At 44.9% G+C, this 25,447-nt stretch overlaps 1 protein-coding gene across 1 annotated transcript in view; it reads right to left on the bottom strand.

Moving 5' to 3' along the window:
- The window catches only part of REXO1 (RNA exonuclease 1 homolog), a 78,639-nt gene that overhangs the window by 37,077 nt on the left and 16,115 nt on the right, over positions 1–25,447 (bottom strand). The window contains exons 2-4 of the mRNA XM_084614790.1: positions 9,997–11,786; positions 5,480–5,581; positions 1,698–1,899 (exon numbers count right to left, since the gene is read on the bottom strand). Coding sequence (XP_084470916.1) covers positions 1,698–1,899; positions 5,480–5,581; positions 9,997–11,786 — 2,094 coding nt within the window. The remainder of the gene's footprint in view (positions 1–1,697; positions 1,900–5,479; positions 5,582–9,996; positions 11,787–25,447) is intronic.

A 25,447-nucleotide genomic window follows, 5' to 3' on the forward strand; every position in this document is an offset into this window, starting at 1 on the left:
GGACGAGAAGCTGGATATGAGTCAGCAGTGTGCCCTTGTTGCCAAGAAGGCCAATGGCATTTTGGGATGTATACGTAGGGGCATTGCCAGCAGATCAAGGAACGTGATTGTTCCCCTCTATTCGACATTGGAGAGGCCTCATCTGGAGTACTGTGTCCAGTTTTGGGCCCCACACTACAAGAAGGTTGTGGAAAAATTGGAAAATGTCCAGTGGAGGACAAAAAAATGATTAGGGGATTGGAACACAAGACTTATGAGGAGAGACTGAGGGAACTGGGATTGTTTAGTCTGCAGAAGAGAAGAATGGGGGGGGGGGGTTGATAGCTGCTTTCAGCTACCTGAAAGGGGGTTCCAAAGAGGATGGATCTAGACTGTTCTCAGTGATAGCCAATGACAGAACGAGGAGTAATGGTCTCAAGTTGCAGTGGGGGAAGTTTAGGTTGGATATTATGAAAAACTTTTTCACCAGGAGGGTGGTGAAACACTGGAATGCGTTACCTAGGGAGGTGGTGGAATCTCCTTCCTTAGAAGTTTTTAAGGTCAGGCATGACAAAGCCTTGGCTGGGATGATTTAGTTGGGGATTGGTCCTGCTTTGAGCAGGGGGTTGGACTAGATGACCTCCTGAGGTCCCTTCCAACCCCGATACTCTATGATTCTATGAAACCCTGAACAGGAGAAGTGGCCAAATCATGGCTGGTGGAACATAAGTTCATTCTTTCTCTTCCAGCATTTAAAACTGAAGATCCAGATGTCTACCCTGTACCTATGTTTGTGAAGGCAGTAGTGCCTCAGGTCATTGTATTAAAATGATGGAAAACTGAGGAAGTAAAGTCACAGAAGACAGGACCAGCTGCATTCAGAATTTTGTCAATTTTAGAAGACCTGAACCCCTATCCAGCCAGCTTAGCATGAGTCCAGCATGCTTTTAGAATACTCAAATTCTCCTGAACTTTGTAATATGTTAGATATTGAAAAAGCAAATAAATTGGTAAAAATGTACCTATATCTAAGGGCAGATACAAAAGTGCGTTATGTCTAACTTGTCAAGGGAGAGGAAATTTGACGGCATTCTTGTTTTGCTAAGACAATGGCAATAAATACACTTATGACATGGATTATGCAGCATACATTTTGTGTTTCATTTCATAAAACTTGTGTGCGCTTCCTAGAGTTTCTTACTTTTCAGAAAACAAACAATGAACATAAGAACGGCCACAGTGGGTCAGACCAAAGGTCCATCTAGCCCAGTATCCTGTCTTCCCACAGTGGCCAATGTCAGGTGCCCCAGAGGGAATGAACAGAACAGGTAATCATCAAGTGATCTATCTCCTGTCGCTCATTCCCAGCTTCTGGCAAACAGAGGCTAGTGAACCATCCCTGCCCATCCTGGTGAACAGCCATTGATGGACCTAGCCTCCACAAACTTCTTTTTTGAACCATGTTATATGGGATTTTTCAGTTTGGAGGAGAAGGGAAAGAAAGGGAAAAAAATCACAACATCCCTGACTTCTGGCCCAGCACACAAAGATTTGAACTTGGCTAATGCTACCTCAAATGGAGGAATGTTTGTTTTCCCGTATTCTCGCTGCAAAACACCTCGAGCTTTTATTATCTTTAAAACATTCTTAAGGAGACAATGTCATTTTAACGGGAGAAAGTGAAAGGACAGCGGTTAATGGAGCCAGCGGTGACTTACTCTGCTTTGCTGCTGTGGAAAGTGCAACATTTGGCACGTGAGCAATCCTTTTCTTTTCTCCTGGCAAGGCAAGAGAGGCCCTTTGGACGGCCACAGCCAGCTGGGCTGCCTGCTGCTGTGCCAGCTGAATCCTCCGGTAACAGACCTCCTGGGCAGTCGGTGGGCGGTACGGCCGGATTACTGGTTTGTTCGGGACATCTGCCTGCACAGATATAAAGGATTCTATAATCAACCTGTTTGCTCGCTGAAGTCCAGACCCCTGGCCTTCATTCAGAGTAGAAAAGGGCAGAGGCTCTTTTACAACTCCAGGTCCCTCGATTTAGGCTATGGCTACTCTATGGAGCTTACACCAGTGTAGCTGCATTGCTGTAGGGCTGCTAGTGCAGACACTCTAAGCCAACAGGACAGAGCTCTTCTGTCGACTTAATTATTCCAGCTCCCACGAACGGCAGTGGCTATGTCAGCAGGAGAGATTCTCCCACCGACACAGTGCTGTCCACACTAGCGCTTAGATCGTTGTAACTTACGTTGCTCAGAGGGGTGGCTTATTTACACCTCAGAGCAACATAAATTATACCGACCTAAGCTGTAGCGTGTACATAGGCTTATTTTGTTTATAAAGATTTCCATGTGTCAGCTGATGGAAGGGGAGGCCATGCTAGTCTTCCAGAATAGTTATCATTACAGGCAGCTCCCTTCAGTTTTAGTTTGTTTAAAAACCCAATTCACTTGCGTTTACAGCATCGGAACGGAACAACTAGAATTCAGCAGTCTGTTCACACATAGGAACAGAACCCTTCTGTCAAGGGTCCTTCCCCACTCTGAACTCTAGGGTACAGATGTGGGGACCTGCATGAAAACCTCCTAAGCTTACTTTCACCAGCTTAGGTTAAAACTTCCCCAAGGTACAAATTAATTTTATCCTTTGACCCTGGATCTCCACTGCCACCACCAAACTTTAATTGGGTTTACTGGGAAACGTAGTTTGGACACGCCTTTTCCCCCAAAATAATCCCAACCCTTGCACCCCACTTCCTGGGAAAGGTTTGGTAAAAATCCTCACCAATTTGTATAGGTGACCACAGACCCAAACCCTTGGATCCGAGAACAATGAAAAAGCATTCAGTTTTCTTACAAGAAGACTTTTAATAGAAGTAAAGGAATCACCTCTGTAAAATCAGGATGGTAGATACCTTACAGGGTAATTAGATTCAAAACATAGAGAATCCCTCTAGGCAAAACCTTAAGTTACAAAAAAGACACACACAGACAGGAATGGTCATTCTATTCAGCACAGTTCCTTTCTCAGCCATTTAAAGAAATCATAATCTAACATACCTAGCTAGATTACTTACTAAAAGTTCTAAGACTCCATTCCTGTTCTATCCCCGGCAAAAGCAGCATACAGACAGACACAGACCCTTTGTTTCTCTTCCTCCTCCCAGCTTTTGAAAGTATCTTGTCTCCTCATTGGTCATTTTGGTCAGGTGCCAGCGAGGTTACCTTTAGCTTCTTAACCCTTTACAGGTGAGAGGATTTTTCCTCTGGCCAGGAGGGATTTTAAAGGGGTTTACCCTTCCCTTTATATTTATGACACCTTCTGAGAAACAATACTCATGTGCAACAAAGCTGTGTATGCATTTTCTTTGATGCGGGAATTCAGTACGCAAGAAAGGTGCCAGAATGGACAGCAGTGAAGACTGAAACCTTCTAGCAAGAGAACAAATACCAAAGAGGGAGCAGCAGTGCAAACTTCCCCACATTTCCCAGTCGATGTACCTCACACCTGACTCTTGGTGTCCACATCTAGTGTCTTTCAGAGGGGAGGGCAGTCTCTACAACCCATTAAGTATCTGTCCTTTTTGCTGAGACTGCAAACTAGGGAGCAAATTAGTGTCTACTGGAAACTGGTGTCAGAGTAAACAGAGAATAGAGGGGAACTTTAGATTACTACAGAACTGGATGTGAATGGCTTTCTACCTGCTCACCAGTCCCTTCACTCAAAACCTCAACTAAGAGACACCACCTTTTTCTTCTGTTTCTACCGAAGTTCTTGAGATGTAAGCAGCAAGGAACACAACGCATACCATACCATTTGGATGCATGCAGCAATATCGTGAATCTAACTCTACATGCATACACACAGTAAATGTTTTCTGACAAAAAGAAAAGGAGTACTTGTGGCACCTTAGAGACTAACCAATTTATTAGAGCATAAGCTTTCGTGAGCTACAGCTCACTTCATCAGATGCATATCGTGGAAACTGCAGCAGACTTTATATATACACAGAGAATATGAACCAATACCTCCTCCCACCCCACTGTCCTGCTGGTAATAGCTTATCTAAAGTGATCATCAGGTGGGCCATTTCCAGCACAAATCCAGGTTTTCTCACCCTCCACCCCCCCACACAAATTCACTCTCCTGCTGGTGATAGCCCATCCAAAGTGACAACTCTTTACACAATGTGCATGACAATCAAGTTGGGCTATTTCCTGCACAAATCCAGGTTTTCTCACATCCCCCCCCTTTTGCGAATACAGACTAACACGGCTGTTACTCTGAAACCTGTTTTCTGATAGTAACGGAAGAAGTGAAGGATCCCATGGCATGACATGAAAGCAAGAGGCATAAAACCACCTCCGAGGCAACATTCTCTTCATAGATCAGGTTCCGATGTCTAAGTCTGGGTGCAAGCCGTTGCTGAGCACACCAAGACTGCCGTTTGTCTGGACAGTGACTGCACTACGGCTTCCTCACGGTTTTGAAAAGTGCTTTGGGGTCAGAAACTGCATTAAGAAAATTTATCTAAAGACACATAAATGCCTAACGTGTACATATTTACAATGAATATTTGAGTTAATGAATTCCAACTCATTTACTTCAATCTCTTATCTCCTTAGTTTATAAAAAAGAGCCTTATCAAACAAACGAACTGGCTGAAGATATGTAATTACCTAAAATGCATTGCACTGACCTTAAGACTTAAAGGTTAAAAACACCCTTTTCCAGACTGTGTGGAAAGGAAGAACAATTCATTTTTGAACTCCTGGTTAGATCAATGCTTAAACCTTCATTCTTCTCCTGCTGCAATATAAAACTGAATAATCTGTCTTCAGCAGCTGGAGGGAAAAACTATGGCAAACAAATGAAAAAACCTGAATGAAAGAAAATGATGATGGCCTATTTTCTTGTTTTCTGAAGATACTTTAAATTCAGATGCGTAGAAAAAAGTTGAAAAACGAGATACTCAGCTGGTTAAAATGGAGCAAATACAAACAAGGAAAACAACCCCTCAGATTTGCAGTGCTTCAAACTCAGGCAAATATGCTATGTTAACCTTTTTGCTTTCGCAAGACAAACTTAATAAGCTTTCTTAAATACCCAGGGTAACCTGTGTACAGTTAACTTGATCTAATGAAGCTACATTTATACTGATGGAACATGAAAATCCTAGACTGTGTCAGTGCATCACAACATGCAGAAAGCAATTCCAGTTACAGGGCTGGTACCTGTTTTTGCTGAAGGCCAATGGGAGTTTTGCCATTAACTTTACTGGAAGTCAAACTGTATTTCAGAGTGAAGTTATTCAGTGGGGAAAAGAAAGACCTTCCATGTAACTGGGTTCCACTGCAAATATATCACAGTCAACTTCCCTATGTTTTGGTTGTTTCACCTACAGCCTGTGTGGTTTCCTAGTACATTGTGGTCATATGATGGGAAAGAAATCTCATTAACACTTTCTCCAAATTGTATTCTCATTAATGAGGTTTACACTTACGTTTCCTTGCTTGGCAAGGTGAGAGATCCTCCTCTTTTGGCCAGGAAATAGAGTGGTTAAAGCATCATCCATCTTTTCTTCACTTGCCTCTTCTTTCAGTGGCTACAAAACAAAAGAGCAAACTTCCAAAATTGAATCGACTCAAGTGTCTGCTTCATGGGGATGTTTGGAACGCCTCCCTCTGAGATAATGGAATCGTAAAGGGAAATTACTTCCAGACAGCAGGTGAGTACAAACTACTACCAGCTGCTAAACTACTGAAAGAGAACCAGCTTTCAAAATAAGAGGCAACAGTGAAGCAAATGAATAACGGTATTACTGTTCCCACCCATGCAGCCCATTCACGGACCTTACAATAGGATGCCTTGGTTTAATCTATTACCAACACTACTCTCTTGGCCGTCCTTACAGACTGAATGCTTCAGCAGTGCTGTTTACCTGCCAACCACTTATATACCTCCATGTGTTAGCAACGTTTTTAAAACCAAAGAATTTAATTAAACTCTAGATGAGTTAATTTCTTGGTCCCACATAATTCTCTCTCACAGAGCAGGCCTTGAAAAGCTGCAGGTCACTGAGCCTCCAGTGTCACTATTCTGCATTTAAGAAACAATGCACCCCTGCAGCTATATACAAGACTAATCCATCGAGGGACTGTGGTGCCAAACGCAGAGATGCTTTGTTCACAAGGCAGAAACCCCAGAATAGAACAACAGCTTTGCAGTAGAGAAGATGCTTATTAAAGCTCCTGTTTCCAGACACTTGATTTGCCAGATAAAAAGCCACTTTGGGGCTGACACCTCAGGCTTGTTCCTAGCAAACAAACAAACCTGTTTAGAAATGTTGACAAAATTCTATTTAGCTATTTGAGTTATACGGGCATGTACAGTAAGTGTTGCACATATTAACTTTTTTAGAGCCATATCCATGCTCTGATCATTCTTATTTTTAATGCTCCAAAAGAGCCACTAGCAGAATTCTCAATGGAGCAAAATTTGACATTCGCAAAGAAATTGAGTTTAGACAAAACTACAGAAGTGATCTTAGGAAAAGCTCAGTTCTCACTTAAGCAAGGGCCAGATTTTCAAAAGCACTCTGCCCCAGCAGTTCCCATTGTGACATTTATGACCAGGTTTTCAAAATTGGTCAGCTCCTAATTATTTAGGGACCGCAACAGGAGATTAATTTTTTTTTTAAATCTGACCACTTAGAGTTCCGCAGCATTTAAGGCCAGAAAGTACCTTTAAATCATCTAGTCTGACTTCCTGCATATCACAAGCCATTACATTTCACCCAGATACCCCTATATTAAGCCCAAATACTTGAGTTAGACCAAAGCATTTCAGTCCTCGAGAGACTAAACTGTATGCCACAGGCAGAGAACAGGAAAGACCTATGTCCGAGGCCCCTGCAATGGCAGGGAACGGATTAGATGAGATATATGCAGATAATCCCAGCAGGATGATCCTGTTAGACCCCTAAATAGGAGCTGGTGAGTGCTGAGCTCTTTTAAAAATCTGGCCCTATAAATACCTTCAAAATTAACAACTCACTGAGATCTGGGGCTCCAGGCTGCTTTTAGAAATGAAAATAGGTGTCATTTCAGTGTGCAATCTTACATACATACTACGTATAGATAGAATGTGTATGTATTTTTTTTTAAAGCAGAACACACCTAAATAAGCACCTACTCAGAGGGATCTCACCCTCTTAAAAGACAAATTTCTCCATAACAACTCTCTCCTCTTAATCTTCAATAGATATGGGGTGCCAGGGAAGGAATCCTTCTCCAAAAAGGGAAAATTAAAGCCTTGATGAAGGAATATAAAATGCTGTGCCTGCAAGGTCCAATTAGTGGCTGTGAGAATGTTGCCCTATGAACATTTCCATTCTGCGCCAGAACACTGCATTTGCACAGTTTCAATGAAGTGAATTAGAGCCCTCATTTCTGTACTTTTTCAGGGGAAGAAGAGTTATAAGAACTCCACCATTTTTGCACTATGCAACATTTGGAAAGCTCAAAGAAGATGATAAACATTTCCTGCTATAAGCAACTCGGCATGTTGTTAAACTCTTTTCTTTTAAAATTGGCAAGGTAGAGTTTATTGCTATTGTTGGGACCTTCTTATTAAAGCGCGAGGCTTTTGACAATGGAAGCACAGACAATTAAACAACTCTTACCTACCCTTTCCTAAATACCATAAAAAGAATGCATGTGTTTAAGCAGTAATTATTTTCTTCTGAACTATTAAACCAGCAGAATCAAGTAACAGGGAAACCTCCTTTATAATTTCTTCCACCAAGGTTCTAACATCAGTGTCACAAATGTAATTTTACCTGTCAGCAAGAGAGAACGTTAGGCTCTGATCAGTGCCATTACAGCAAGTAATATCTGGAATCAGAAGCTTTATTAGCCGATCATTCTTTCATGGGACAAAATTCTTTTCTCCATACAGCAGTTGTGGTTTCAGTCAATGACAATCAGTGAATTCTCAGTTGCTTAGGAGCATTTGTCTTTTAATATCATGCTTTGTTCAACACATGCCGAATGCATCTAGTTATCTCAACTTCATCTATGAAGCCTTACTCCGGACATAGTGAGCCCATACAATACACCTGTCTCAGATAAATGTAACTCTTTGGTACCCTTCATTGCAATCAGATGTGCCTAAAAGATAATATTGGCAATAAAGGTTTTCAGGGTTTCTTTGAATAAAGGAAGTCAGGTTTTTTCTAGAGTCTATTCCCAGTTTGATTTCCAGAAACACCTGCTATGGTGAAAATGAAGTGATCCCCAATAGAAAACTTAACAGCATTATGTTTGACATGAAATCAAGTGCTTCTGTTCATTTACAGCCAGACATGCATTTAGCTGAGGGTTTCTCCTCATTGTCTCCTTAACTTGGATGTCAAAAAGATGGAGGATAAGATTAGTTTGTTTCTACCCTATCATCCCAGAGACCACTAAAGGATTATTACTGACAGTGTGTTTTCTAGTTCTTTGCCCTACTTAGTTTTAAATGTCTCCATGGATGGAGCTTTCTACACTTAATTCGGAGACTATGCCACAACCACAGGGATCTCACTGTTAGGCAGCTTTTAAGATAAATGTTCTTTTTCTTTATTTTATCCCATTCCTCCAAATACCTTTTGTATCATGCTGAGGAATTCTTCCCTCCACTTTAAGAGTTTACACTATTGATGTATGGATGGATGGGAATCCTTATTCAGGAACTGAACTATGAGAGTTTAAAATGGCATACATGTAGGCTTTTAGAGGTTCCCTTTAAAAGTATCAACTAGATCAGCCGTTCTCAAACTGTGGATCCGGACCCCAACGTGGGTTGCAACTTCGTTTTAATGGGGTTGCCAGGGTTGGCATTAGACTTGCTGGGGCCCAGGGCTGAAGCCCAAGCCCCACCGCCCAGAGCCAAACCAGAAGCCCGACAGCTTCAGCCCTGCATGGCAGGGCTCAGGTTACAGGCCCCCAACCCAAGGCTGAAGCCCTTGGGTTTCGACTTTGGCCCATCTGCACAGAGTGGTGGGGCTCAGGCTTTGTCCCCATTCCTGAGGTGGCAGGACTCGGGTGGGCTCAGGCTTTGGTCCCACCTCCTAGGGTCATGTAGTAATTTTTGTTGTCAGAAGGGGGTCACGGTACAATGAAGTTTGAGAACCCCTGAACTAGATAATATCCCAATATCCAACTAAATATTGGTTATGGGCTAGGAAATGCTATGGGAGAGAGCAGGCTAGCTGGCTGAATTGTCTAGGTCCTGGGTTTCCTACACACCCTATCCCTACCTGCCCAGTTGCCTCCCCATTAAGGAGGGCTCTTTCTTCATTCAGTCCTCCAGGCAATTCAGTAAGCATCAGCCATACTAGCTTACTTTCACCATCAACTTATTGCCTTAGAGGTTGCCCTGCTGTTTCTGGTCACGCTGCACTCAGTGGAACCTGTTGCATGAAGGAGTGGGGGTCCCCAGGCTATCAGCAATGATGCTGGCCTGGGTTACCTCTGAAAGGCTGGGAAATTCTCTCTTAAGCTTTTGATGTATCCAGCTAGACAGCTGGGGTTGTCATTACACCTGCTGGAGACATAAACAACTGCCAATTCTGCTAGGGCGAAACTTCAAAACTGATGGATGTCAAAACTCAGATTCCAGTGCTGTGTCCATCATGTGGCAGGGAGGAACCATCCCCCAAAATTCTGATTTGGTATAGCAAAACACACAGTAATAGTAACTAGATAATACTTCCGATACCCAATTAACTACTGGTGGGATGGGAATGGAAATAGATAGCACACTCAAGCCACAACTTCTTTCAAGCATTGGTCAAAATTATAAATGGAATAGCAATTTAAACTTTGTAGGGGAATCCCCACCCTGTCCCCCACCCCCCAACTCCTTGGGAGAGGCAACAAAAATAGAATAATGACACTAAAGACAGTTGGTTTAACATCTAAATTTGGAGGCAGGGGAATGATTGACTAGTGCTGTATTCAGAATGAACATTACCTGCTTCCCTAGCCTTCCCTTGTCTTCTGTTTTCACATCCGTGGATTCGTTAAAAATTCTGAGGCACTCTTCCATGGGGTCAGAGTCATAATCCAAATCTTTCTCCAGGACGGAATAATCAATGTCATCAGAGGATGAGGAGGATGAAGATGACTTGGACAGCTTGGAGCGTTGAATGCTCTTTGTCCCTTCGTTATCACTCTGAAAACCATAGGAGCCATCATCTCCATCAGAGTCTGAGCTCATGTTTGGAAATGTAGAAGGAGGTTGGCCCACCTTCTCCTCCTCCCCGCTCTCATCTCCAAATAGGTCAATGTGGCTCAGCGTCCGTTGTTTCGGCTTACACTTGCCTTTTGAGTTCCCCACTTTCGCAGGGCTTGCCTTCCTTTTTGGACGATCAGAGGCAGAAGTCTTGCCCCCTTTATCTTTGTGTTTATCCCTTGAGGCTTGTTTGCCATTTTTCAGATCAGCTGCCTTTAGTATGGAGTCCTTCTTGCTACCTTCCAGCTTCTCTGTGCTAGCTCCCTTCCAGAGCCCCTCATTCTTGCTTTTCCCTGAGCTGGCTGCACAGCTGGTGGACTTCGACTTTTCTTTCTTAGCCACTTTTTCCAATTTCTCTTTTTCAGATTTCTTCAAATTCCCATCAGGTTTTGCTTTGATACTTTTCTCTTTACAGTTTTTTTCTCCATTTTTAATTTTCAATTTTTCTTCTTTCTTAACTGTTCTCTCTTTCTTTGTGTTTTTACTTTTCTCCTTGCCCATCTCTTTGTGGCAAGGGGGCTTACTGCTATCTGTTTTTTTCTTTTTCATTTTGTCTTTTGCAATCTCTTTGCTGTCTTTGTCTTCAACATCCTGTTCATTCTTGCCAGAAGATGCCTTTGCCAATTTCGTATTCTTCTCTGACAAGTCTTTGACAAGATTTTTCCGTGGACTTTCAATATCTTCCATGTCATACTGCACTGCCATTTCTTTCATCTCCCGGGAATTTAGGTCTTCCAGTTTGGTGCTCTTTTCTTTGACGGACAACCCATCACTTGATTCATTTTCAGAACTGACTTTAGATTGTAAACGGCTAACAGAGGTTGGCTGGTATTCCAAGTCAACATCCTCTTCAGAGTCAGAGAATTTGGCATACGTTCCATAGTTATTGGATACATTACAGTGCTTTTTCCGTGAAGGAGAATAAGATTCTCCATAACTAGAGACCTTTCTCCTTTTGGTCCCCTTCTGCTCCTTTGTGCTGGCTTTGCTCAAAAGCCTTGCTGAGTAATTTGAAAGAGGGTCATATTCCAAGTCCGTAGAAGGCTTGGAGTCATCAATCACATACTTATTGTTAGGAACAACGCTACTGTATTTTTTAGGCTGAGCTACGACCTTGGGAACGTATTCCAATGAACTACCTTTGGATTTGGCATTGTCAAATGTATCCAAGGTGTATTTACTTGAACTAGCAGCAGCCAAAGGCGTAGGGTTGTAGTCTGTGTTATTATTCAAATTATAGCTACCTGGGTTATATTCTAAAGAGTCTGTTTTTGTCACAGCAGCTGACACAGATGTTTTGGAAATAAGTGAAGAAGCCTCAGATGTGCTGTATTCCTTTGTTGTCTCCAATAACTCCTCATACTTTTTCTGCTCTCTCTCAACTTCATATCTGACCTCTTCGATGGCCTTGTTGACCAGCTCCAGCTGTAGAATGCTAGGGGCTGACACTGCAATGTCACCCAAAGCACCATTAGCTATTTGGGTTGAAGGCTTGGGAAGCTCAGGGTTATATGGATCATAACCAAGCTCTGTAAGGGGAGGAAAAAAAAAAAAGTACCTTAGATCTAGCAATTTTTCTAAAGTAAGATTATCCTTGATTTTGTATGAAATGTCTATTAAAGTCTAAAAGCGAAGCTCCACTGTCATCAGATCCCAGCATTGGAAAGACATGTAACAAGCAAACAAAAAAACAACCAAAACCATGCTCTTGCACGTGGAATGGGACACGCTAGCTGATCAACATTCTCCGGCTTGTGTGAAGCTGGAGGTCAAACTAGGTGATCACAATGGTCCCTCCTGGTCTTAAAGCCTACAAATAATACACCATTGTGAATCCAATGCCTTTATTACTTACTACAGTTTTGAAAAGCTCTCCAGGTAAAATTTTCATTTGGGAATGTAAAGTTCAATTTTCATCAAAATGTAAACTAAAACTCCATCTTTTTACTGCATATATCTGCTTCTTATATTTCTCTGTGTCCTATCTACTTAATATAATGAGTTTTTAAATTATTTTTATTACTGTAAGCACTGCAGAGCTAACATGGTTGCACAAGAACAAACTGTATTTTATTTTGACAAAAATTGCCAGCCAAGTTCTAGTTATTTTTTACTGTTGATGCCAGTGTCTGAAGCACCAAACATCTCCAATTTCACTTGCAGTCCACTGAGGTTTGTGACTGTGAGGGAGAAAACCTTACCCTGGCTGATAAACTGAGCAAATGTGACACAGAAATCACGGAAATGGAAGTACCACCATTACCGGGTCTTTTAGAAAGGTAAAACTACACTTCAATTTCATAGAGCAAGGAGATTAAGACACGTGTATTAAGTACTCTCACAAAATTTAAAAGATAACCAGAAATGTCTGACATTTGTCTCTCCACAAATCTCTTTTCAGATGTTGCAACTTCCTCAGATAATTATAACATTAGAACTGTCTGAGAATCTTGGTGAGCGCAGACTCTGAACAATCCACTTTGGCATTTAGACTAATTGTAGTGATATCCTACCACTCCATTTTATCTTTTACATAGAAATAGAGAAGAAAGATTTGCTGGGGAGATTTTTTTTGTGAATGCATTTTTACTCTTGCTGTATAAGTAGTCTGCACATCACTTGAAAATTATACATCTATTTATCCAAGTAGGAGATAGCAACTTTCAATTGAGACATTAAAGTCAAAGAAAATCAGTAAAGCACAGCCTGGTATCTAATCTGCTCACAAGGCACCTGTATTCTAACTAGTGCACACAGTTTTGTGGTAATTATGTAGTCAGCAAGCAACTTGCTCCCTCTCTAAGTAACAGGCACAGAGAAAGATAATTTTCTCCTCTGTTATTAACAGAAGTTCATGACAACAATCATGATGTAGGGCCACTAAGTGCTACTAAACTGGCCTGTTCATCCCCATACATTTCTAAAAAATGAACCAAGATCTCAATCAAAACGATTCTGCTGAACCCACGACATTAACTTAAGAAAAACTTACTACTTTATACTGAAAGCAGGATGTATTTTAAAAGTAAATCAATAAAAATAATGAGTTTGGTCTATTGTTAAGAAACCAATGGCTAAGCTTTTGTGCAAAACCTGGCTAGAGCTCAGGGCTCCGCAGAGATGAAAAACAAGATGGTTTTTCATGTTGCTTCCTGAACAAGGGCTACTCAAGGCAATACATTAAAACAAACTGCAAAAATTGAAAATGAATGAATGTGAAGACTCAGTTTAGGTTTTACTCTTGTAAACTGACTCAAAACTAGAAGAGACAGAATATTCTTTCATGGGATTTATTGTTTATGGCCAATTATAAGAATATAAAAGAGTTCCCATACTTGGTCAGACCATGATCCATGTTGCCTAGTATCCTGTCCCCGATACCATACCATACCAGAGTTTCAGGGGAGTGTACACAACAGGGCAATTATGTTTTCCACTCTCGGGATAAATGATCTTTTTTTAATTCCTATCATAGGATGGAGGCAAATCCTATGTAATGAACTCTTTGAAACATAGAATCATAGAATATCAGGGTTGGAAGGGACCTCACAAGGTCATCTAGTCCAACCCCCTGCTCAAAGCAGGACCAATCCCCAACTAAATCATCCCAGCCAGAGCTCTGTCAAGCCTGACCTTAAAAACCTCTAAGGAAGGAGATTCTACCACCTCCCTAGGTAACGCATTCCAGTGTTTCACCACCCTCTTAGTGAAAAAGTTTTTCCTAATATCCAACCTAAACCTCCCCCACTGCAACTTGAGACCATTATTCCTTGTCCTGTCCTCTTCTACCACTGAGAATAGTCTAGAACCATCCTCTTTGGAACCACCTCTCAGGTAGTTGAAAGCAGCTATCAAATCCCCCCTCATTCTTCTCTTCCGCAGACTAAACAATCCCAGTTCCCTCAGCCTCTCCTCATAAGTCATGTGTTCCAGACCCCTAATCAGTTTTGTTGCCCTTCGCTGGACTCTCTCCAATTTATCCACATCCTTCTTGTAGTGCGGGGCCCAAAACTGGACACAGTACTCCAGATGAGGCCTCCCCAATGTTGAATAGAGGGGAATGATCACATCCCTCGATCTGCTGGTTATGCCCCTACTTATACTTCCCAAAATGCCATTGGCCTTCTTGGCAACAAGGGCACACTGTTGACTCATATCCAGCTTCTCGCCCACTGTCACCCCTAGGTCCTTTTCCGCAGAACTGCTGCCTAGCCATTCGGTCCCTAGTCTGTAGCGGTGCATTGGGTTCTTCCGTCCTAAGTGCAGGACCCTGCACTTATCCTTGTTGAACCTCATCAGATTTCTTTTGGCCCAATCCTCCAATTTGTCTAGGTCCCTCTGTATCCTATCCCTGCCCTCCAGCGTATCTACCACTCCTCCTAGTTTAGTATCATCCACAAATTTGCTGAGAGTGCAATCCACACCATCCTCCAGATCATTTATGAAGATATTGAACAAAACCGGCCCCAGGACCGACCCTTGGGGCACTCCACTTGATACCGGCTGCCAACTAGACATGGAGCCATTGATCATTACCTGTTGAGCCCGACAATCTAACCAACTTTCTACCCACCTTATAGTGCATTCATCCAGCCCATACTTCCTTAACTTGCTGACAAGAATACTGTGGGAGACCGTGTCAAAAACTTTGCTAAAGTCAAGAAACAATACATCCACTGCTTTCCCTTCATCCACAGAACCAGTAATCTCATCATAGAAGGCGATTAGATTAGTCAGGCATGACCTTCCCTTGGTGAATCCATGCTGACTGTTCCTGATCACTTTCCTCTCATGTAAGTGCTTCAGGATTGATTCCTTGAGGACCTGCTCCATGATTTTCCTGGGGACTGAGGTGAGACTGACTGGCCTGTAGTTCCCAGGATCCTCCTCCTTCCCTTTTTTAAAGATTGGCACTACATTAGCCTTTTTCCAGTCATCCGGGACTTCCCCCGTTCGCTATGAGTTTTCAAAGATAATGGCCAATGGCTCTGCAATCACAGCCGCCAATTCCTTTAGCGCTCTCGGATGCAATGCGTCCGGCCCCATGGACTTGCGCACGTCCAGCTTTTCTAAATAGTCCCTAACCACTTCTTTCTCCACAGAGGGCTGGCCACCTACTCCCCATGCTGTGATACCCAGCGCAGCAGTCTGGGAGCTGACCTTGTTCATGAAGACAGAGGCAAAAAAAGCATTGAGTACATTAGCTTTTTCCACATCCTCTGTCACTAAGTTGCCTCCCTCATTCAGTAAGGGGCCCACACTTTCCTTGGCTTTCTTCTTGTTGCCAACATACCTGAAGAAACCCTTCTTGTTACTCTTAACATCTCTTGCTAGCTGCAGCTCCAGGTGTAATTTGGCCCTCCTGATTTCATTCCTACATGCCCGAGCAATATTTTTATACTCTTCCCTGGTCATTTGTCCAATCTTCCACTTCTTGGAAGCTTCTTTTTTATGTTTACGATCCGCAAGGATTTCACCGTTAAGCCAAGCTGGTCGCCTGCCATATTTACTATTCTTTCGACACATCGGATGGTTTGTCCCTGTAACCACAATAGGGATTGCTTGAAATACAGCCAGCTCTCCTGGACTCCTTTCCCCTTCATGTTATTCCCCCAGGGGATCCTACCCATCAGTTCCCTGAGGGAGTCAAAGTCTGCTTTCCTGAAGTCCAGGGTCAGTATTCTGCTGCTTACCTTTCTTCCCTGTGTCAGGATCCTGAACTCAACCAACTCATGGTCACTGCCTCCCAGATTCCCATCCACTTTTGCTTCCCCCACTAATTCTTCCCGGTTTGTGAGCAGCAGGTCAAGAAAAGCTCCCCCCAAGCTGGCTCCTCTAGCACTTGCACCAGAAAATTGTCAGCCTACTCTCATTCTATTAATCCAGGGGTGGGCAAACGTTTTGGTCTGAGGGACACATCCGGGTATAGAAATTGTATGGCGGGCCAAGAATGCTCATGAAATTGGAGGCTGGGCTGTGGGAGGGGGTGAGGGCTCTGTGGTGGGGCCAGAAATGAAGAGTTCAGTGTACAGGAGGGGGCTCCAGGCTGGGGCAGGTGGTTGGGGTGCAGGCTCTGGCTGGGGGTGCTGGCTCTGGAGTGGGGCTGGGGATGAGGATTTGGGGTGTTGGAGGGTGCTCTGGGCTGGGATCAAGGGGTTCAGAGGGCAGGAGGGGGATATAGGTTGGGGAGTGGGAGGGGGGTCAAAGGTGCAGGCTCCAGGCAGCGCTTACCTCAAGCAGCTCCCAGAAGCAGCAGCATGTCCCCCCTCCAGCTCCTACGCAGTGGTGCATCCAGGCAGCTCTGCACACTGCCGCATCCGCCGCCCCTGCAGCTCCCATTGGCAGTGGTTCCCGGCCAATGGGAGCTGTGGGGGTGGCACTTGGGGCGAGAGCAGAGTGCCAAGCCCCTTGGCTGCCCCTACGTGTAGGAGCCAGAGTGGGGTCGTGCCGCTGCTTCTGGGCTCAATGGGTAGCGATCAATGGCTCGATGTCTAGTTGACAGCTGGTAGCAAGCGGAGTGCCCCAGGGGTCGGTCCTGGGGGCGGTTTTGTTTAACATCTTTATTAATTATCTGGATGATGGATTAATTGCACCCTCAGCAAGTTCGCAGATGACACTAAACTGGGAGGAGAGACAGATACGCTGGAGGATAGGGATAGGCTACAGAGGGACCTAGACAAATTAGAGTATTGGGGCAAAAGAAATCTGATGAGGTTCAATAAGGACAAGTGCAGAATCCTGCAGTTAGGATGGAAGAATCCCATGCACCGCTACAGACTAGGGACTGAGTGGCTGGGCAGCAGTTCTGCAGAAAAGGACCTGGGGATTACAGTGGACAAGAAGCTGGATATGAGTCAGCAGTGTGCCCTTGTTGCCAAGAAGGCCAATGGAATACTGAGCTGTATTAGTAGGAGCACTGCCAGCAGATCAAGGGAAGTGATTATTCCCCTCTATTCGGCACTGGTGAGGCCACATCTGGAGTACTGCGTCCAGTTTTGGGCCCCCAACTACAGAAGGGATGTGGACAAATTGGAGAAAGTCCAGCAGAGTGCAATGAAAATGATTAGGGGGCTGGGACACATGACTTATGAGGAGAGGCTGAGGGAACTGGGGTTATTTAATCTGCAGAAGAGAAGAGTGAGGGGGGATTTGATAGCAACCTTCAACTACCTGAAGGGGGGCTTCAAAGAGGATGGAGCTCGGCTGTTCTCAGTGGTGGCAGATGACAGAACAAGGAGCAGTAGTCTCAAGTTACAGTGGGGAAGGTCTAGGGTGGCTATTAGGAAAAACTATTTCACTAGGTGGGTGGTGAAGCACCACAGTGGGTTACCTAGGGAGGTGGTGGACTCTCCATCCTTAGAGGTTTTTAAGGCCCAGCTTGACAAAGCCCTGGTTGGGATGATTTAGTTGGGGTTGGTCCTGCTTTGAGCAGGGGGTTGGACTAGATGACTTCCTGAGGTCTCTTCCAACCCTAATCTTCTATGATTCTATGACTGGAGCGCCAGAGCAGGGCAAGCCCAAGACCCTGCTCCCCGGCGGAAGCTCGAGGGCCGTATTAAAATCTCTGAAGGGCAGGATGTGGCCCCCGGGCCGTAGTTTGCCCACCCATGTATTAATCTGTTTCCAAAGTCCAGTTATAGATGTTTTCTGCTGGCTATTGCCAAGTTAGTCATATTGCGCACAGCGTGTGCAAATGTGACATTGCTTCTCAGGCAGCGTGGAAAAGGGATGGCATTTAGAAGTGGGAGTGTCCACTGTACCTCCTAGAAATGGAATGGATTTTGGGAATGTTGTATTGTTACTTCTGACTGTCCTGCCCAGCAGCATCTTTTGGAAAGTGCAGTCCCACCCTATGAAAATGTGGCAACAGGAGTAACCTTTGCAACATGACACATTTCCAAAGTGACAGGTCAGACAGTGGATAGGGCTGCTCTAGCAGAGGAAGGAGGAGCAACCCACAGGACAGAGGAAGACACAGATAGTTGGTAGTCAAAACACCTACGCCTCTCCGCACTGCCAGATCTTCAACGACAAGAACACACTTGCCTCTCCAGCCACTCCCACAGGCCTATCCCATCCCCTGTGGAAAGATGAGGTTTTATATCTTTCACATATGCAGCACTGGCAAATCCATAGGTGCTCTCCCCCCTTTCAAAACCAGGGTATCCAAATTTGGCACACTTTTCAGTGGCAGGTTTGGAATACTACACTTTGGCACACAGCTTCACAATGTTAGCTGTGATGAACTTGCTACTATAAATAAAACACAATCCATTTTACAGACTACTTGAAGCTGCAGGTAAGTCATGCAAATCAGGTGCAGCCCTCTGGCTGCTGACAAATCGCCATTATGGCTCTTGTAAAATCTGGATGCTCTTATTCTAAAGCAACCCTGTCCTGTTCTCCTTCTCCAGCGGGACAGTAACAAAGCTGGCTCTCACAGGTGGGTACATAAAGCAGGTGAAAATCAGGGCCGTAATAGTGATGCAAAGGAGTCACAGAATCAAAAAAAAAAAATCAAACAAGCTGATATGGGCAATTTACATCTCTTCCTCAAATGCTTACAAGCCTAACCATACAAGGTTGTGTGCTTCCTCTGAAAAGTGTTGAGCTCCCTTATCTCCCACTCAAAGTACGAATTGAGGGTGCTTAGCACCTTACAGAATGAGCCCGCAAGTGGGTGGAATAGAGACACTGGTTTTATGAAATGCCTTTCATGCTCCAAGTCTCTCAAAGCCTTTTACAAAATAATTAGTCGGAAAGCACAGGAACTGTGTGGGCAAAGGCGGTACGTCACTACGTTCCGAGTGACAGCTCAAACGGTCTTCAACATTAGGAACGCAGGGCATTACTTTGAAAGAATGAATGTTATTTTACATTTACATAGCATACGCCCCCCCGAAAGATCCCAAAGTGCTTTACAAATCAAATATAGACAGCGCTTCTGCAACGCAGCCATCTTTGAGTAAGGGTGGCAATCTACCAGCCGTAAAATCTGTCACATCCACACATGGTGGACAGAACTTCTGTGTTTAATACCTAACTGAAAAGACAGCTACACCACATGAACTGACCTCAATTTATCTTCCCCAGGAGGAGGAAGGGCTGAGTGAGCCCTACGGGGATTTTAAAAGGTGGTTATGGAGAGCCTCAGGCTAAGATTATACTTAAAATGCTACAGCAGCACCACTGTAGCACTTCAGTGTAGACACTCACTACAGCAATGGGAGGGGGTTCTCCCCTCCACGAGAAGCCATCGCTAGGTCAGCAAAACAAATCCTCCATTGAATTAGCGCTGCGTACACCTGATAGACGCAGCTATGCTGATGCAACTTTTCTGTGTAAATCAGGCCTCAGTGTCCCCTTCTCCAAAGGAGAAGACACCTCAGAGGGAGGTGGTACATAAAACCAAAGGTAGTCAGAGACCACATTCTCACTGTGTCCACATTACAGAGCCTATGCCAGCATAGCTATGTTGGCTTAGCTGTGTTGGTATAGCCCCCTAGTGTAGACGCAGCATACACCAACAGAAGGAGTTTTTCTGCCCTCAGAGAGCAACACTTCCCCAAACAATGTTAGCTGCGTCTACACTGGGGGTTTTGTCAGCATAGCTATGTTGCAGGGGGGCGGGGGGGAATGGCAGGGTTCATGCCCCTGATGCCAGTATAAATTTTAAGTGTAGACCAGGCCTCAGTCTAACAAGAAGAAACTGGGAAGAGATTTGGGGTGAAAACAGGAGTAAAACCAGAAACAAACTGCTTAATCTTCAGGATGAGAATTGTACTGAACTACCTACCACCATTAATGCAACTGGTAACCTCCCCCTCACCCCCACCGTAGCAAAAAAAATGCCTATTCCAACATCACAGAGAGAAAGAATGTGGTGGGGTGACCCGAGATGCTAGCAAAGCTTTTCTTTCCAGTCCTTACACTCTAGAACAAGATGAAGACCCACAGTCCAGTGTACACCATTTTAAGACAACTGGAGGAAAACTGGCAGTTTGCACTAGGGTAATATTAGATGTCTAACAAGCAGCTGTGAAAGAGGTATGGGGACAGCATCTAAACGTTTGCCAAGGGTCAGTGAATCATGGCAGTGATGCATGTCCACACGCAGAAGTTGTACTGCTTTAATGACACCGCTATTGTCAAAGCGGTACAAGGACATGTTTATACTGCTATAAAAGTGCTAATACCGGTATAGCTTATTCCTGTACGTGACAGGGAATAAGTTACACTGTTAGGGCATGGCTACACTTGCAGATGTAGAACACTGAGAGTTAAACCAGCCCTTGGAGAGCACAGCAGGGAAAGCGCTGCAGTGTGTTCACACTGTCAGCTGCAAGCGCATTGGCATGGCCACATTTGCAGCACTTGCATTGGGAGCGGTGCATTATGGGCACCTATCCCACAGAGCACCTCTTCCCATTCTGGCACTGTGGCTTGTGGGAAGGGGGCGGGGGAGTGCGGGGCATTCTGGGTCCCGTCCCAATGCCCCAATATGCATCGCTTCGCATCCAAGCAATCCCTGTGCTTCCATCCACACTTGGCGCCATCTTTCAACAGTTTTTGTACTGCACACTCTGTCTTCCCTTTCGGTCTGCAGGAATGGAGCCCGAAATGCTGAGGAATATGCTGATGGGTCTCGCCAGCGCGTCACGAATTGCAGTCGAGTTACTCCTTAAGCTACAAGCTGATAGTGAGGAGTCCGACGATGATGTTGGTTCATATACGTTATGTGAGTCAAGATTGCTTGTGGCATTCACGGACATGCTCACCACCGTGGAATGCTGCTTTTGGGCTTGGGAAACAAGCCCTGAGTGGTGGGATCACATCGTCAGGCAAGTCTGGGATGACGAGCAGTGGCTGCAGAACTTTCGGATGAGAAAAGCCACTTTCATGGGACTGTGTGCTGAGCTTGCCCCCACCCTGAGGCGCAAGGACACGAGATTGAGAGCTGCCCTGACGGTGGAGAAGCAGGTGGCTATTGCAATCTGGAAGCTGGCAACTCCAGTGAGCTACCAATCGGTCGCTAGCCAGTTTGGAGTGAGGAAGTCGACCATTGGAATCGTGTTGATGCAGGTTTGCAGGGCCATTAATCGCATCCTGCTCAGAAGAACCGTGACTCTGGGTAACGTGCATGACACCGTGGCTGGCTTTGCAAAAATGGATTTCCCTAACCGCGGTGGGGTGACAGAGGTGATGCATATTCCAATTCTGGCACCAGCCCACCTAGCCTACGAGTACATAGATCGGAAGGAGTATTTCTCTATGGTTCTCCAGGCGCTTGTGGATCACTGTGGGCGTTTCATTGACATTAACGCAGGCTGGTCCAGAAAGGTGCATGACGCAGGCATCTTTCAGAACACAGGCCTGTTCAGAAAGCTGAGACTTTCTTCCCAGACCAGATCACCATAGGGAAAGTCAAAATGCCCATTATAATCCTTGGAGACCCCGCTTACCCTTTAATGCCGTGGCTCATGAAACCCTACACAGGGAGCCTTGACAGCAGCAAGGAGCGGTTCAACAACAGGCTGAGTTGGTGCAGAATGACTGTGGAGTGTGCTTTTGGCCGTTTAAAGGGCCGCTGGCGCTGTCTGTATAGGAAGCTGGACCTGGCCAATGACAACATCCCCACGGTTATATCTGCGTGCTGTACCCTCCACAACATTTGTGAAGGGAAAGGTGAAAGATTCACTCAGGCATGGAACTCAGAGGTTCAATACCTGGAGGGGGAATTAGAACAGCCAGAGAGCAGGGCTATTAGAGGGGCCCAGCGCAGGGCTGCAAAGATTAGGGATGCCTTGAGGGAGCAATTTGAGACTGAAAGCCATCAGTAATGTTTGGTGCCCTTCATGGGACTGAAGTGCAGTGGTTCCAATGTTAGTAGGAATCTGCGCTTCGTATGATGCGCTGACCTGCAGTGCCTGTTTTCCTGGACTACGGTATCTTTTACTTAATGCAATATTAAAGACTGTTTTCAAAGCCAAAAGATTCATTTTTTGAAAATAAAATTCATTTATTGAAAAGAAACAACTGCTTGGGAAACAGAAAGGGCATGACATATCTGTGCTGTTTGGGACAAGGGAACAGGGTTGGGTGGGGAACGGTACAATCACAGATTTGCATATGTCCTATCATACTCAGCCTTCCTGTCTGGAGTGCTGTGCAATGAGTGCTGCACTTCAGGATGGCTATACTGCAAGGTGATGGGGATTGAATGCAGTGGGTAAGCGTCGTAGTTTGCAGGGCTGGGTGGTGAAGCTACAGGTGTTGGAGGCAGCTGGTGGTGATAAGAACCTGGATGTTGGGGAAAGTGAGTTGGCCGTGACATGGAGGCACAAGGGAAAGAGTTTTGTGAAAAGGGCTGCAGAGGGGGACAGGCACCAAAGTGCTCCGCCTGCATTGCTACCAGCACCTGTATCAAGTCTGCTTGGCGTTCCATGATGCTTAGCAGCCGCTCCGTACTTTGGTGCTGGCGATCCGCATTCTGCTGGTGGACCCTCCTTTCACCACTCCTGCACTTATTGATTTTCATTAAGGGAGTGCTGCATTAGTTCATGCAGCATGTCCTCTTTACTTCTACATGTCTGCTTCCTGATTCTTTGGAGTCTTTCGGCCATTGATAACAAAGATGGCTAGGATCTCAAGGTTGCATCTGTAAAGCCATAATACAACGCTTAGCAGAGTCAGCATTGTTCACACCAGACAGAGAAATGATTTGGCCGTACTTAAAGTACAGTGTACACAATAGCAGAAAGTGACCGTCCCAAAGCAAGCACACACAACCCACAGGAGCCCGAAAATGTTGAGTAAGCACAGGAGCAAGGGGGACTGTTTGGTTCATGGCCATACTGTCCTCTGGGGTTCTGTACCTTGGGGAGAGCCAACAGCTGCAGGGGGCCCCATATTGAACACTATCCCCACATTTTCCACAGGATGAGTTCGTCCCGGAAGATATCTCGCTGCTGAGGGTGACCTGGGAAGCAAGGGAGAATCTTCTACTACTATGTGGCTTCCGTCCTGGCCCACATGCAGCTTGCCTGTGTGCAGCAATGGTCCCCCCGCCCGTCACAGTGGCACGGACATGTTAGTCTCACTGGGACAAGGAGCACAGTTGCTCTGCTAAGGAACCTGCACAAGTGGATTGCCCAGCTTCTGCATGAGACCGTTGAAGAGGTCACTGAGGCCGATTACCACGATGTGATAGAGCACATCAACACCCTATTCTGCATCTAGGCGTGCATGCAGCCCTAACCCTGCAACCCTCCTCGCCCCAAGAGCCCGCACCAAACAACTTCCTTCCCAAAATAAAAGCCGCTTACCAGGCACCTCTTCTGGTGTTTGTTCTTCCCCAAGCATCATCTGTTGTGACTGGCTACCTTCCTCCTGGCTTGAAAACAGCTACTGGCTGCATGTATCTAGGGATGCCGGGCTGTCCCCCTCTTCCTCAGCACCCTCGCTCCCACTTTCCTCCTCCTCCTGTCTTGTTGAACTGGACTCTGAAGTGTCCATAGTGGTCTTCGGAGTGGAGGTGAGGTCGCCCCCAAATATCGTGTCCAGCTCTTTGTAGAAACGGCAGGTGGCGGGGGCAGCACCGGAGTGGCAGTTTGCCTCGCGAGCTCTGCAGTACGCATTCCACAGCTCCTTCGCTTTAACCCTGCACTGCAGTGCGTCTCGGTCATGGCCCCTTTCCATCATGTCCCTTGATATCTGCCCGAAGGTATTGTAATTCCTACGGCTGGAGCGCAACTGGGACCGGACAGCTTCCTCCCCCCAAACACTGATGAGGTCCAGCACCTCGCCATTGCTCCATACTAGGGCTTGCCTGGTGTGTGGCAGCATGGTCACCGGGAAAGATTCACTGAGAGCACTCCATGCCTGGCTGAGCAAATAGGAAGAGGAATTTCAAAATTCCCAGAGAATTTGAAAGGTGGGTCTGATGGTTGGTCACCTCAGGGCAGGGCAGTAGAGTTCAAAGTGATGACCAGAATGAACAGGCATCGTGGGACACTTCTGATCAGAGCGCATTAATAGACCAGGGCATCCACACTGGCATCGCGGCGCTGCAGCGGGGAACTTCTAGTGGAGGTGGATTACCAGGAGCACTCCAGCCACGGAGTCAGAGCGCTTTATGTGCCTTGCCAGTGTGGACGCGTCATGAGTTAGGGCGCCCAGGGCTGCTTTAATGCGCTCTAACTCTCAAGTGTAGCCAAACACTGATGTAAGGCAGCTTTATGTCAGGATAACTCATCCACGCCAGGACTGTATAAGTAAAAGCCACCCCCTTAACTGAAACAGTTACACCAGTACAAAAATCTACGTGTCGACCAGGTTTTAGACTAATGCAGTTTGTATTGTGATATTCTAATGTACAAATCAGTTTATTTTATTTTTTACACATTTTACTTTAGTGGAATGATCAGCTGGTCAGCTACAGAATAAACCCTGAAAATATCAAGGGTCTTGTGAGATTTCTTCTTAAAAGAGCTCTTTTGTGTGTCGGTGGATAGTTTGATTGGATTACACAGAAAATGTGGTATCTGATCAGCTTTATTCCTGTATAAGACACATGCTTAAGTGAGCTCCACTATACTACTTTGGACTGTTACCTTCAGTTGTGATGTGTTTGCATAATGCACTAGAAATACAAGCAAAGATTTTTTTAAGAGTGAATGTCTAGAGTAAGGCAAACTAAATAAGCTGCCTCAAGTCAGGCCACTTATTTAAGCACCATACTGTAGACTTCATATGGAACCTAACTTTACATGCTTAAAAATCTTGGCCATTATATAAAAAAAACCAAACACCCCTATTTGCTTTTTGCATTTGTTACTTTCAGTTCAGTACATAAAACATTTAAGAAAAATCTTTACAGTTAAGGAAGATAGCAGAAACTAGATCACTTATTTTGCAGTTATTTCAGCTATACAATAACCCTATGATAATTCTGTTAAAACAAAATGGGCAGATTAAAGGTATTACTTAATGAAATTTCTCTTTTTTGATGAGAAGTTAAAGAGAGATGTCTCCCAGGAATATCACAGGGCAACCAAACTTGAGATAGCAACTCCCTGTCTGACTGTTAGTTTAATTACGATTAAGACACTTTTTAAAAAAAATTCAAATTATTTTAAGAATAAATACATCTTAGAATGAACATATTAAAATACATCTTCCAATGCATCAA

Source organism: Lepidochelys olivacea (assembly GCF_965140295.1).
Source record: "Lepidochelys olivacea isolate rLepOli2 genome assembly, chromosome: 25".
Lineage (NCBI taxonomy): Eukaryota > Metazoa > Chordata > Testudines > Cheloniidae > Lepidochelys > Lepidochelys olivacea.